Source organism: Ceratotherium simum, chromosome 16, assembly GCF_057802395.1.
Source record: "Ceratotherium simum simum isolate JZ-2026a chromosome 16, ASM5780239v1, whole genome shotgun sequence".
Lineage (NCBI taxonomy): Eukaryota > Metazoa > Chordata > Mammalia > Perissodactyla > Rhinocerotidae > Ceratotherium > Ceratotherium simum.
Genome location: NC_141915.1, coordinates 5107148 through 5121483, shown reverse-complemented (window position 1 = coordinate 5121483; position 14336 = coordinate 5107148). Strand labels below are relative to the sequence as shown.

Genomic DNA, 14336 nt, shown 5'->3' with positions numbered 1-14336 from the left:
TGTATGGACAGTTATAATCATAACTGTCCATATAATGTTATGGACTATACAGGAGGAAGCAATACAATAAAATAAGGCAGAATCTGAGAGAATGTAGTTTAAAGATTTTCATTGCTGGATTTTAGGAACTAGGTTGCATATGATTTTATATCGTTTTGTCACCTTCTGGAACTACATTGTCCAACAAGGCAGCCACTAGCCACATGTGGCTATTTAAATTTAAATTTAAGCTAAATAAACTTAAAAATTCAGTCTCAGTAGCCATATTTCAAATGCTGACTGTGGCTGGTAGCGCAGATACAGAACGTGTCCCTCCTTGCAGAAAGGTGATTTAGATAGTACTGCCTAGAAGGACAGACTGAGATCCTTATGAACCCATGTTCCATCTTCCTTTTATGAGTTTGTACTTTAAATCTTAGGGCGTTGTATGTAAATCTTAGGGCGTTGTATGTAAATCTTAGGGCATTGTATGAGGCTGTACCGGTGGTCTCACCAAAGTCTGAAACAGTGGTTCTCAAACTTTAGTACACATAAGAATCACCTAGAGGGCTTGATAAAACTCAGATTCTAGGGCCCTGCCCCCAGAGTTTCTGATTCAGTAAGTCTGAAGTGGGGCCTGAGAATTTGCATTTCTAACAAGTTCCCAGGTGACGCAGGGTGCCCCTAGTCCAAGCCCCACACTTTGAGAATCACTGCTTTGAAAAGACAGAACTAGAGAGAGCTCTGGCTGTTAGAATGCCTTAGAAATATCTAGGGATTTGGGCAAAGGCTGTGGGTAGATGGTATTATTTGAGCTGCACTACTGGTGTCATTTGTATTATCTACAGAGGTTGTATCTCTCGTCTGGGTTCTTATCTTAGGGGACACATTTCCTTGAAAGAGCCCTTCTGAGAAAAAATGGCCAGAAATGTTTCCTTTCTTCTGTGGTATCTCCAAACCATTTTGTCTTTGGACCTCTAAAGACTGCTCACTTTGGAGAAGCCTATGAATAGAGAGGTCTTTGGAATACTCTAGTGAACTATACTGATAGCAAGAAAGAGAAGGAGATGGAAAGTGAGGAGGGTCTAAGAGAGGCTGGGAGACCACCCACTCAACTGAACAGCCTCAGCTGGGAACTGCTGGGGCTCACCACCTTCGTAAACTGGTCCCCATAACTGCTTCATTGTGCAGGGGTCACTTAAGGACCTACTGTGTGCTGAACATTGAGAGATACAAAACTCACTAAAACCCAGTCCCTGTCCTCATGGAAATCATATCTCAGCCTCTTCAGGGAGATGCAGGGAGGTAATCAAGTGACTGACTGAGCTAAGAGCTTTAGCAGGACAGGTGTCTTCAGAGGGCCGTGGGCTCTCTTAACCCCCCCAGATTGGTCCAAGAAAACTTTGGAACAGAGTGACTTCTGAATTAAGTCATGACCAGTGTACTTGAGGAAGGAAAGTGCTTTCCAAGAATAGAGAAGAGCGTGTACAGAGGTTTGTAGCCATGAAAGCCAGAAAAATAGTGTGGGGCAGGGGACATGATCTGAGACGAGCTGTCTCACCGAGGAGCTCATATAGTCATGCGTCTCTTAACGACGGGGATACATTCTGAGAAATTGTCGTTAGGCGATTTTGTTGTTCTGCGATCATAGAGTGTACTTACACAAACCTAGCTGGTATAGCCTACTATACTGCTAAGATTAGTACCATACAGCCATACATACCTAGGTTGTAGGTATGTATGGGACCACTGTCATATACGCAATCCATCGTTGACTGAAACGTCATTATACGGCACATGACTGTACTTCATTGAAAGGCAGTAAAGGGGCCGGCCCAGTGGCGCAAGCGATTAAGTGCTCGCACTCTGCTGCGGCAGCCCGGGGTTCGCCGGTTCGGATCCTGGGCGCGCACCGATGCACCGCTTGGCAAGCCATGCTGTGGCAGCGTCCCATATAAAGTTGAGGAAGATGGGCATGGATGTTAGCCCACGGCCAGTCTTCCTCAGCGAAAAAAAAGAGGAGGATTGGCAGATGTTAGCTCAGGGCCGATCTTCCTCAAAAAAAAAAAAGAAAGAAGAAAGGCAGTAAAGACCCATTGGAGGTTTAAACGGGAAAGCAGCAGGATCCCACTTTTAGGATTATTTAACGGTGTGCGGTAGGTTGGTTCTCCTGTGGTATCGTATAATCAGGAAGTTGCTGACGCCTGCCTTTATTGTCCTCCCTAGTCGAAGTGTCATCCTTTAAGTATTAAACCATCAATCTGATCGTCCTTTGAAAGAGCAGCTTGTGAACCCCAGTGATCCTGCAGGTGGGAATGGATGAAGGATATGTGTTTGAAGGGAGGCAGTTTCCACTGAACGTATTCCATTCCTTTGCCGCACTCAGGGCCACTTTCCCTGGCTGCTCAGCCAGGACATCAAATACCCAGCACCGACATTTTAGTCAGTGGGTCACCCTGCCCATGTATACCTGTGCAAAGCCATTTCCTGGGGCTCAGGCGATGGTGGGCGAGATGGGAGAGGACGCAGCTCAGGGCCAATATGAGGCGGGAGTCCTCCAGCCTCGCTGGTTGAAGGTCCGGCCTTGGAGGAACTAGCTGTCTGGTGGGGAGGAAAGATGGAAGATGAGTAGCTGAGGAAAACAGGGGGCATCCCAGATGGCTCACCAAGTGAGGGAATGGAAGTGTTCAGAAGGACCTTCTCCCCCTTCTTGACGTCTAGATCTTTTCATGGTTTTTGTGGTGGCTACAGGGCCAATTCAGACCTCCAAAGGGCCTGAGCACTGAAAAGAGTCTGCTGCCTTCCCTCCTCCAGGAAGGTCACAAAACATAAAATCAGTATAAGGACGTCCCATGGGGTTCTGATTTTTTTCCCCAGAACTACTTTGTTATTGTTTTGTTTGTGTTTTTTAATCAGATAGTGAGAACGAATTTCTCCTTGTCTTCAGCGCCCTGGTGGTGTGGGTCCAAAGCCTGTTGTCACCGCAGGGTGAGGGAGGCAGGATGGGGGTGAAGATTAAACAGATCAGCGTGTGGAAACTGTAAAAGCTACACAATTTTGGTTGTTCTTGATATTTGCTATCTTATAGCTGCACAAAGAACTGTCAGCAGCTAGCTTCTCTCTCCCGGTGTGCAGCGCGAACAGCTTTCAGTGGAATTGCTGTTTCGGAGGGTGCTGTCTTGTAGAATGGCGGGCCCAGCCCAGCCCACGCTCTTTGTGACTGTCACATCAATAAAGGTAATCATTATAATGGGATTTTACCTGCGTCATTTTCCTCCGAGACTCAGGGTTAGGCCTTTTCCTCCCACTTGCCTAATTACTTTTTTCCTTTTTTTTTTTTTAGCTTAACTGCTGTTAGCAGAAAATATTAAAAATGCTTACTAACTAAAACTCGGGACGGCCACATGAGAGGGCTCCTTTCTGGTCCCTGGCCTAGCCATCTTGTTGGCTTAGAAACGGAAGTGCTTGGTTTGATTCTGCAGCCGTGGACAGCAATGAGAGAAATGACCTGCCAGGGCCCTGGTGAAGGGTCTGCTGGGGCGGGGGTGGGGGCACTGCAGATAAGTGCCCTCCGCAGACATTCCAGCCCCCAGCAGGCCTGGAGCCACACGCATTAGGCCTCTCAACAGTGTTTATCTCCAGAGACTATTTAGTTTATCTCAGAGGCTTCAGGTTGAAGTCCCTTCCCCCTCCTTGCCAAGGCCGCCTCTCTTCCCATTGCCCCCATTTCTTGAAGATGCTCAGATTCTATTTTGTCATTTTCCTAAATATGAATAAATCCCAGGTCTTGGGAGTTTATGGAGTGGGCCTTGGTGACAGTCTTGTAGAGCTGATTTGTAAATTGCCTTTGGTTTGTAATTCAAATGTTGTTGTGTGGTAAACATTAATTATGTCAGCCAACATTCAGTTACAAATGAGGACTTAGAAATGGGCTCTTATCAGGAAGTGACATTTGGCAGATGGATGGATTTAGTAACAAAAAGAGAATGAGTTTTTTAGCCTTAGCTGGTAAACTACAAAATGTTAAATACTGTTTCACTTTATTTACCTCTTTTGTTCCAGGATGAGAAAATAGAATAGAACAGAGGGAATTTATTCACTCATTCATTCAACAAATCTTTATTGAAGGCTTACTAAGTACCAGGCCCTGTTTAACCCAAGCACTTTGGAAGATTTCCTTTAAAATACTGCCTCAGTTTGAAATCAAACTTGAAAATTACTGTGTTCATTTTATATGAGATTTTTCCATAACTAGCCTTAAATCTTCAGATTAATTAAGATAAATGATATTTTTAAAGACACAGTGAACAAGGAACATTTTCATGGGAGTGAAATTAGCAAACCGAACAATGTGTAGAGCCCTATTCTCTTCAAAGACAAAAAAACCAAAAGGCTGAGAGGGAAACATATTAGAAATGCGTTGCCAGACCCCAGGTTGGCGGTATAATTGGAGATTGGCGGTATAATAATTGGAGGCCAACTCTGGTACGACGTGCCCTCCGGTCTTGTGTTGTGCTGGGTTGACCATAACTGACCAATTGATCACAAGCTTTTGGGGAGGGAGCTGGGCCAGTGCCTTCCTGAAGAAATGAATGATAGCTGATGCCTTGGTAGTGCAGCCTGCGGTAGACACAGTGCCTGGCATGGAGTGCACATTTAGTCAGCTCTCTTCAATGAGCAAATTAATATTTGGGTGATAAAGACAGAAAGACCTTCAAACATGAGCTAAGGGAGTAGGGAGCATTTGAATTTCTTGGAGAACCCACAGATGCCTGAAAACTTCCCTCCAGGGGAATGGTAAGAAGAGAAAAGGTGAGAGGAGCACTGCTTTCAGAGTCAGAGCTTTGTGCTTCCTTTACTCCCATCTTTCCTTTCAAATGAAGCCTCCCAGGTGACTCTGCGTGCACGCGGGCAGTGTACAATAAGGTGAGGGCGGGGAGAGCATCCGTGCTCCCTCACTGTGCTTCTTCATTATTCCTAAGTCACTTGCAAAGAATTCTTAAGGGCAAGCGGTTACTGCCAACTCTATTTCCTATTTTCAGAGGACGTTTAATCTTCCCCTTTGTCGCTATGCAGTTGATAAACTGGCCCCACAGCCTCTTCCCTTTATCTGCAGCGCCATAGAAGTCTATCGCACTGTTGAGGCTGATCTGTTTCACAAGCTCCTTTGTGTTAACCCTCAAAAGAAAGGCTTTGAAATCGGTGACCATGAAGCTTTGGGTTTGGCTTTGCTCCCCCAGCTAGCCCCCAGTTTAGCGAACCATATAGCCCTGAAAGCACAAATATAACCAGTCATGGAACAGACCAGGGGCCGAGGGCCGCGCTGAGAGGGAGGGGCCATTGTGCTGAGGAGGAAGACCTCCCACCCCAGCACCAAGGTTGGCTGGAGCTGTGTTTCTTTATCCTGTTCAAGGCCATGCGTGGACAGTGAAGGACAATGAATGGGTGTGGGTCGGGGTGGGAAGGGGCTGAATGTAAGCCCACCAGGCAGCAGAGAAAGCAAGCTGAAACCATTGAACTCCATCCCAAAGGAATCTCTCTTGGAAGAGTACATACAGAGAGTCAGAGCTCCAACTTACAGAGTTTTGTCTCCGTTCTGTTCGGAAACCATTTGGCTGGGATTGCCTTGGCTTTGTTTGTTGATGGAAGTGTGGTATGGACAAGAGCAGCTGGAGCTGAGCAGAGGCGGCAAGGGGCGAGATTCCCCCCTCAGTCACTGTGGTGTGGAAATGACTGACAGATACTTTGAGAGAGGTTAAAAATACACGTATCTTTCAAAGAGTTGCTGGGAAGACATTGGTTATCCTTCCCCACCTAATATGTCCCCCTCACTCAGGTATGTTTCAGGCAGCATGCAGGGAGGGAGGGAGAGTAACAAGACAGGGCTGGTGAGCTCCGGGCTCACCAGGGGCACCTGGTAACCCAGGTTAGGAGTAACCCGAGGTGGGGCCTGGGCAGGACGGGGCCGGGGGGTGGGGGGGGTGGGGTGGGGGTGGGGGTGGAGGGAGTGTCACAGCCGGCAGGGTGCCGGGAGAGACGCGCACACGGCACGGTAGATGTGCTCTTCTCCCCTGTCCGTGTCTGAAGGGAAATAAAGCATCATGATTTCAGGAAGTTGCTGCCCTCTGGAGAACCATATCCACACTACACCACCTAGATCATAGATTTCCAGTAAATTTTTATATATTCATAGACCAACAAATATTTGATTGAAAGAAAGGAAGGAGACATGTCTTCCAGATAACGATTAAACCAAATATGTACAAAGATTCTGCATTTAGGTAGGAGAATGAGAAAATACATTTAAAAGAAGCCAAAAATGCATGGTTTGTGTGAATGGGTTGAAACCCAGAGACCATCTTCAGATCTCAGTTTACAAATCGTTCTTCCAGGAAGCCTTCCCTGACCTCTCCAAGGCTGACTTAGGTCTTCCTCCTGTGTCCTCCCCACAAGCCCTGCACCTAAGGTAACATTCATGGGCTGCAGTCCCCTGTTTGTGTTGTCTCTCTCCCTGGCCAGACTCCAGCAAAGGCCCCGGGAACAGACTGTGCCTATCATATAGTGGGCGCACATAAATATTCGTTGTCACAGGAGATAGGCCCAATAAAATAGACTGCTCTGGGGCAGTGAGACTGAGGTGAGGTCTTCAAGTCAGTAAACTGAGTGCTCTGTGTTTACCCCACAAGGAAGGTGGTTCCAGCACAGCCCCCGGACTAATTCAGGTCTTCCTGTTCCAGTTCACCTTATCTTGATGAAGAGAGTAATTTGTTTTACATCATTTATATGAGCAGAGGCAGTCGCAGCCCATCAAGTAGAACTGTGTGGGGTGGTGGTTTTCTGATTACAATCCATTAAGGCTAAGCTGTGATTTCTGGAGCTCTTTCATTTATGACATGAGCCAAACCCATACTCAATTTCCTCTCACATAGAAAGCAGCATGCTACTCTTATGAAAATGATTTTTTTAATTATGTTATTTTAAGCAGAAGCATAACGGAAAATGTGTATTGAGCAAAACAGAATACTCCAGTTGGCACACAAAAAAGAGGGCTTTTGAGAAAGACAAGCAAGATTCCACATTTGGGCCTGATATTTTAACTGTTTCAAGTCTGGTTTCCCAGCCGAGTTTGCCCTTTCTCAGCCGTTTCTACAGCAGAGCAGCTACTGTGCTCTGACTTACCCTCTTCCCTCCCCTGTTCCTAAGTTACCCCTGACGTTGTTTATCTTGACAGGACACATCTTGGTATGTGGGCTTCCCCCTGTGCTGTGGCTGTCATAACCGCGAACCATAATCTGTTCAGACCCTTTGGATTGAGACCCTCGTGAGCTGGGGGGCTGCTCCATGTACATAGTGCTCAAGAGCCTCAAAGTGACGCCGTGCCCTGAGCATCCTTAACAGCACGTCCTCTTTATTGGTCCCTCTAAAATCCAGAGAGCGTTCTATTTTTCCATCAAAATACGCAGGAGAAGTCTCCTTCTGTCACCCTGTTTACTACTCAGCTGTACCTGGGTGGTCCAACCTTCCCTTCTGTCCCGTCTAATTCCCCAAGGGTACTCGCTGTCAAGAAAAATATTGTCTGTTTCTTGTAATTGAAACAAACCTTTTTTTTTTTTTTAAAGGTACCAGGACTCTTATCTTAATGAACTGGAAAGGGCCTCTGCAGTTTCTCCTTCCAGCAAGCCTCCCTCTGCTCAGCACCATTGGCATTTGAATTACCACCCAATAGTCCATTGTTAACTAATTTGAGTCCATATATGGCAACAACTTTCTTTTTTTTTTTTTTTTTTGTGAGGAGATCAGCCCTGTGCTAACATCTGCCGGTCCTCCTCTCTTTGTTTTTTTGCTGAGGAAGACTGGCTAACATCTGTGCCCATCTTCCTCCACTTTATGTGGGACGCCGCCACAGCATGGCTTGCCAAGCGGTGCATCAGTGCACGCCCGGGATCCGAACCAGAACCCTGGGCTGCCTCAGCGGAGCGCACGCACCTAACCGCTTGCGCCACCGGGCCGGCCCCAGCAACAGCTTTCTAAAAGAAGTGCTGGGATACTGTGCTAGAAGTGCTGAATATCCTTGGGCAGGTTAATTCATGTCAACTGCAAGATGAGAGTAATTCTGCCTGTGAAAGGGTTGTTGTGAGCATTAGAAAGCGTATATATAATTCCTCTACACCCTGCCTGTTGTCTGACAGCCACAAGGTGTTTCACTGGGATGTCTAATAGGCATCTCAAACTTAAAATGGCCAGAGAGAGACCTCTTCGTGTCTCCACCATGAGCACACTCACCTGTGCATGTCCCCACTATTCCCCCGAGTAAAAGGCATCAGTGTTGGCCACCCTCATCTCTCCCTTGGCCACCTGCTGCCTCACTAGTCCCCTGCCGGCTGTACCCCACCACCCCTGACGGTGGTCACTCCTAACCTGGGTTTACGGATGCCCCCGTGAGCTGGCCCCGAGCTCACCGGCCCTGTCTTGTTACTCTCCTCCCTCCCTGCAGCCTCCATGATGCCCGGAAACACACCTGAGTGACTCTGCAGGATCTGATAGAGCTCTACTTCCAGTTAGTTGAGTCATGGCTTCAGTGTCACCTTTGGGAAGGCCTTCCCTGAGCAGTCAATCTCAGGTCGCCCCCATGGTGTCACCCTATTGTGATTCTATAAACAGCACTCATTGCTGTTACTTGTGTCTGTGTGTCTCCCCCTCTAGGCATTAAGCAAGGCTTTGTCTTGTTCACCACTGCCTCCCTAGCATCCAGAATTGTGCCTGGCATGGGGTAGATACCGGTCATCCACTTACCAAGTGATGGATTCAACAAATAGTAGCTACTGCTATTATTAGCATTAAAACTGGAGTATGTTTACGTGAACTAAGATACATATATAGATATAGAGCTATATATTTATATCTGTCATTTATAGATAGGGTTAAAAATGGGTTTGGGAGATTTGACAGCAACCCTACTAAAATAGGGACCCTAAAATCAAGTCTTGGTTATGTTTCCTCCCATATTGGAAAGCTGACAAGGAATTGATGGACTTATGGAACCTGCAAGAAACTATTAATGGATGTGAAAGCAGGCCCCCATCCCTCATAAATCTTCTGCACCCACACGAGTTCTACTTGATGTGCTACAACTGCCTGGCAAACATAATTCAGAAATGAGTAAGTTTCTGCCCAGAACAATATGAATAAAAATCATCATTCGTTCTTTTAAATGATGTGTAAAGCCGGCCCCTATTGTCACTCTACGGTCCCCGCTGTTGAGGAATACAGATAAGAGATTAAAAGAGGGGCTCATCCCTTCTGATCCACGTGGGCATGTGCACAAGAGAGGCCCTTCAGGACCTTAGAGCCCCAGACTTATTTTCTGAATTACTTAAACTGCTTTCTCTCCTGGTGAGTTCTGTGTTAGCAGTAGCCCCCACTCTCTCTTTTGCTGAACATTCCCGCAGACCAGGGGCTTAAAGATCCTCATTACCTGAAATAAGACTGTGGTTACAAATTCTCAACCCCTCCATGCAGGATGGTGCTTCCCTGGGTAGGTTACACAGAGGGTTAGTAAGCTCTCCATTCTCCACCCAGGGACCCAAGGAGGCAGTTAGGTATCACAGAAACCAGGAGCCGAGTCCGAGCGTCCGAGACATTCCAGAGGAGGGCGGAAGCAGGGAGAGTAGACAGAGTCCTAATGGTTTGCTGTACCAGCTCACAAATCAGTGCTGGGAAACAGAGATTGTGGGATCATTTGTACTCAAGCAATTGTTTGTACCCGTGGGCTCCCACTGATGAGTCTGAGGACCCTTTCCTATGGTAGTATCGAGCACTTTCTATATTCTAATCTCTGGAGATACCAGGAAGATGAGCATACCCTGCAGGAGTTTACATTCAGGCAGGAAACACAGAAACGGTTAATGATCGGGTGCCACGATTACTCAGTAGTGGATGTAGGTATGAGTAGCTCAGGGACACACCATAGCCCAGACCCCTCCTCACACAGCCTGGTTGCCATTTTCCCTTGGATGTCTCAGAGGCCTGTCACACTGACTGCACCCCAGGTCTCACTCAGGAGCCGCCCTCCCCGCCTTCCCTGTCCTCGTGTCAGTGAATCTCCATGGAACCCTAAACGCCGGAGTTGCTCTTGATACCTTCTTCTCCCTCTCCTCCTCATTCACTCTGCACTCGTCTCCTGTCACTTTTGCCTCCTGACTCCCTCTCGAGTTCATCCTCTTTCCATCTCCACTGTCACCACCCTGATCCTAACTGCTGTCTTCTTTCCTCTCCTGATTGATGCTTGCGTACCTGCTTTGGGCCCCTCCAGTGCGTTCTTTCACAAATCGGGTCAGGTAACACCAGTGCCTCTTTCCTCACACACTCTCAGACGTTAGATCCTTCCATGGCTTTCTGTTGCTTTTAGGATAGAACCAGTCCTTAGCACAGCCTACGGAGCCGGGGGTGGTGCAGCCCTGCCCGTCCCTCCCGCCCAGTCCTGAACTGGGTTCCCCGTTGTTCTCTGCACTCCAGCCACACTGGCCTTCCTTTTTTATTTTAATTTCTTTTCTAAAGTATCACACAATAAAACTGACCTTCATTCCTCTGCCATACAGCTCTGTGAATCCTAGCACATGTGCTAATCTTCTTTTCATACCTTGGCTACACTGCGCACCTTCCTGTCCCAAGGCCTTTGGGAGTCCTTCACTGGACTCGGTCACTTCTCCCGCAGAGAAGTCTTCTCTGCCCCCTGGTCTAGCTCAGCCCCTCGTTCTGGGTCCTCATTGCTCGGGCTTTTCCTGCATCATTTGAGTGGCAGTGTCGATGCTCTAGCGTGGCTCCTGCTCGGTGACGGTGAACGGATGCAGCAGGGACACGTGTGGGTTTGCGCTCACCACTGTAGCCCGTGTATGTGTTGCCTCCCAGTAGGTGCTCGGCACACCTTTTCTGTGTGAGCAAGGCAGTCAGGAAAGCCTGTCACCCCTGCACCGAGCCCCACTCTGCTGCCTGACTCGGGAGGGGGCCTGGTGTGGTAGGCAGCCCTGTTTTAAAATCAGACAGGCTTGTTTTGACTTTCTCCTTCGCCATTTTTTGCAGAACGTACCATCATCTGATCTCTTTGACTGATGAGTATAAAACCCACCTAACCCCTTAGAGTCAGGATGAAATGGAGTAAACTATGTGAAGTCTCTGTCGCATCATAGGTGCTCGGTAAATGGCAGCCCTCGTCCCACACATGTGGGGAGGGAGGCCCCGCTCCAAAGGGCTCAAGACACTAATGTGTCCTTGTTGGAAAACAGCAAAGCCTCAGGCAGGTTCTCGTTCTGCTCGGGCCATGTCCTCTATGCTACTTGGTTTATTTAGTGCACGCTGTTTTAGTCCCTCCTGCCTGCCTTGTCGCACCGGCTCTGTGGGGTGCGCCAGGCACCTGCCCTGGAAGCCTGAGGTCAACTGTGAAAGTCAGTACAGCGACAAAAGCCACGGGGCCCAGTGCTGGCCTAGGGAGCCTGGGGGGCCTGGGCCCCCGCCCCGTTCTGTCAGAGCTGAGCAGGGAGCTGCCACCTGCCCGGGAAGGGGCCCATGGGGCGGGCCAGTGGGCTTGGAGTGCCCTTCCGCCCCGCCAGAGCACTGCCCTCCCAAGGCCCTGCTTGTGGAAATAGAGCTAGAAGCTCAGCGGAGAGGTCCCCCAAGGGGCAGTGCCGCCCCTAAACGTGTTTGCAAGTGTGTAGGGGCTTCTTTTGTTGTCACGATGGCTGGACACGGTGGGGGCTTTGGGCGGGCAGGAGCCGCAGATGCTCAACATCCTGCAGTGGGAGGTAGCCTGGGAGGCAGGGCCTTGCCCAGATGCCAGGAGCCTCCTTACCCCCCAGGGTGAAAAAGCTGGAAGGATCTTGGAGAGCGTTCAGCTCCCCACCCTGCCTGTCTCAGATGCCAGGCTGACTTGGGCAAGCAGAGAGGAGAACAAAGACTGGCAGAGAATCTGAGATCCGGGTGAAATCCGGAGAGAGCACCTCGGAGGCCCAGAAGGGCTCTCGGGTGAGAGAAAACAGTGCCTTTGTAAATCTCTGGTGACAACGTGTCTCTGCTTCCTTCTTTTCTCCTAAACCTTTGTACAGGAGCGTTTCTTTTGGGAGGAATCCTCTACTCCTGGCAATTCCCTCACTTCAACGCGCTGAGCTGGGGCCTCCGCGAAGACTACTCCCGAGGTGGCTACTGCATGATGTCCGTCACGCACCCAGCCCTGTGCAGGCGCGTCGCCCTGCGCCACTGTCTGGCCTTGATCGGACTGTCCGTGGCAGCCCCCATCCTGGATGTCACCACGTGGACCTTCCCCGTCATCTCCCTCCCCATCAACTTGTATATTTCCTACCTCGGCTTTCGGTTCTACAGGGACGCGGACCGCAAGAGCTCCAGGAAACTGTTCTTCTGCAGCCTCTGGCATTTGCCCTTGTTCCTGCTCCTCATGCTCACCTGTAAGCAGCCACGAGGTGGGGGAAGTGACAAGGGAGAACCTCAAAGCTGAAAGCGCATTGGCATGTGGGGAAGAAACCAAACATACAGGGAGACACAATTTTTTTTCCCTTTGCTGTTAGACAAGAACATTTTGGTAATTCTGGAGCTCAAGAAGAGAAATTGCTGGGTTTAATGCAAGATTGTAAAATGATTTGGTGCTCAGTGATCACTTGACAATTTTTTTTAATGATAATATCCAAAATGCTCCCTGAATACGAAATGGGTTGACTCAGCAGATTAATACAAAGAGAGCATAATTTTCTCTTTGAGGGCCTGTATGTATTTTTTTCCTCCAACCTTCCCATTGTTTTTCTTCTTCCTTGCATAGTTGTACAAGTATGCTTCTTCCTTTTCTGGCCCCACACATGCACTCCCCACCTGCCGGCCACAGTGGTAATTGGTGGCCAGACAAGGTGAGCATTCGTCTATGATATCAGTAGTTCTGTGTCCTCAGGTGCCGCAAGGCCTGTGTCAGAGGAAATGCACGCTGCCAGCCGCAGCACCCCCTTGCCTGTGAATAAGCCAGGGTTCCAGCTTTCTCTACCCCACACGTACTCTCTGCCACATACTCCCTCAAACAGAAAGAGAATACCAAGGCTGGGCTGCTGCACAACCTTGGGAGGGAGCATTCCAAACGGTTGTCTAGGGACTCTCAGACTGGACTGCAGGCCCCTGGCCCTCACCCCCAGTACATATCAGCATTTCACAACCTCCGAGGAATCAAAGGCATCTTTATCGTTGCCTTTAAAATACAGGAGGTGTCTAAAGCCTTTCTTTCTGGATGGATAGCGCTAGACCTAACACCAGAAGTCGCTCCGGCTCTGACCCAGTCCCGTTCCTCTTAGCATTACTGCAGAGCGTCAGCTCCTCTTTGCTGCGCGGCTGTCTCGAGGCCGAATGAGAAGGGAAATCAGAAAAAAAGGTGAGCTGGGCTAGCCAACCCACGTAGCTCACACGCTTGTCCCTTTAGTGAAAAACACATTTCCATCCTGGCATCTTCTGAATTCAGAAATCAGCCTCCACACATCAGCAGTGTTAAGAGCCATGAGCGGGAGTTGGGCTCTGGGTGGGGACGCTTCCTTCCCGTCCTGGGCATTGTGTGAGTTTCCTGGTAGCGAGCACCTGTCCTCCTCCGTCAGTCCTTCACCCACGCCCACTTGTCCACTGTGAGTCCCATTGGCCCGAAGCTCTTGTAGCTTAACAGGATGTTTTAATTACTCGGTCTCCGGCGGCATTGCTGCCCTGTAGGAATTAATTTGGGGAGTTTAAGCAACATTTAAATGGTCATTGCACTATGCTTGTTCACTCAGAAATTTCTAAAGCAATTGCAGATAGCATCTGATCCCTGTTTCTACTTATCTGAAATATTACCTCTCGGCTGTATCCAGGTTATTTACTGTGGGGAACATGGCGTAGGAATGTCTGGAAAGAACATCTACAACTTGTTGCAGCCCTCCAATTTGTCAAATGCATCGGTTCTCTTTTCCTGCTGCAATAAACTGGTATATGAGAGCAGGAGTGCATGTGGTGTAATTTTATTTAATCATCCTGTGCTGAGTTTGCCCAGTTCCTGGTAGAATTGGTAACACTTGACTCACTTTCATGAGCCAGCAGAGGATTAGAAGGCCGTCGATATTTCTGTTTGAAGGTGGTGGAAGTGAGCGCCCTGGAGCGTGAGAGATCCTGTGCGCTGGAAAGAATAGGCAAAGGGCAGTAACCCACCCCCCCACCCTTCTTCTGCTCGGAATCATCCAGTCTCTCCCTTCTCCTGCCTCCAAAACCATCACCAAAGAAATCTTCCTGCACACTCTGACCTGTCGTTCTCCTGCCCAGAAAGTACATGGCACGCCGTCTGTGCAACA

General features: G+C 48.8%; 1 protein-coding gene across 2 annotated transcripts in view; it reads left to right on the top strand.

Annotated features, from left to right (window-relative positions):
- COX10 (cytochrome c oxidase assembly factor heme A:farnesyltransferase COX10) overlaps nucleotides 1-13989 on the top strand; it is a 125423-nt gene extending 111434 nt beyond the window's left edge. The window contains exons 7-8 of one of the 2 annotated variants that reach the window (XM_087440407.1): nucleotides 8993-9138; nucleotides 12078-12224. In XM_087440407.1, coding sequence (XP_087296533.1) covers nucleotides 8993-9138 — 146 coding nt within the window. In that variant the 3' untranslated portion in view covers nucleotides 12078-12224. Of the gene's footprint in view, nucleotides 1-8992; nucleotides 9139-12077 lie in introns of both variants that reach the window. The other variant, XM_004433045.3, reaches the window with a different exon arrangement.
- The last annotated feature ends 347 nt before the right edge of the window (nucleotides 13990-14336 follow it).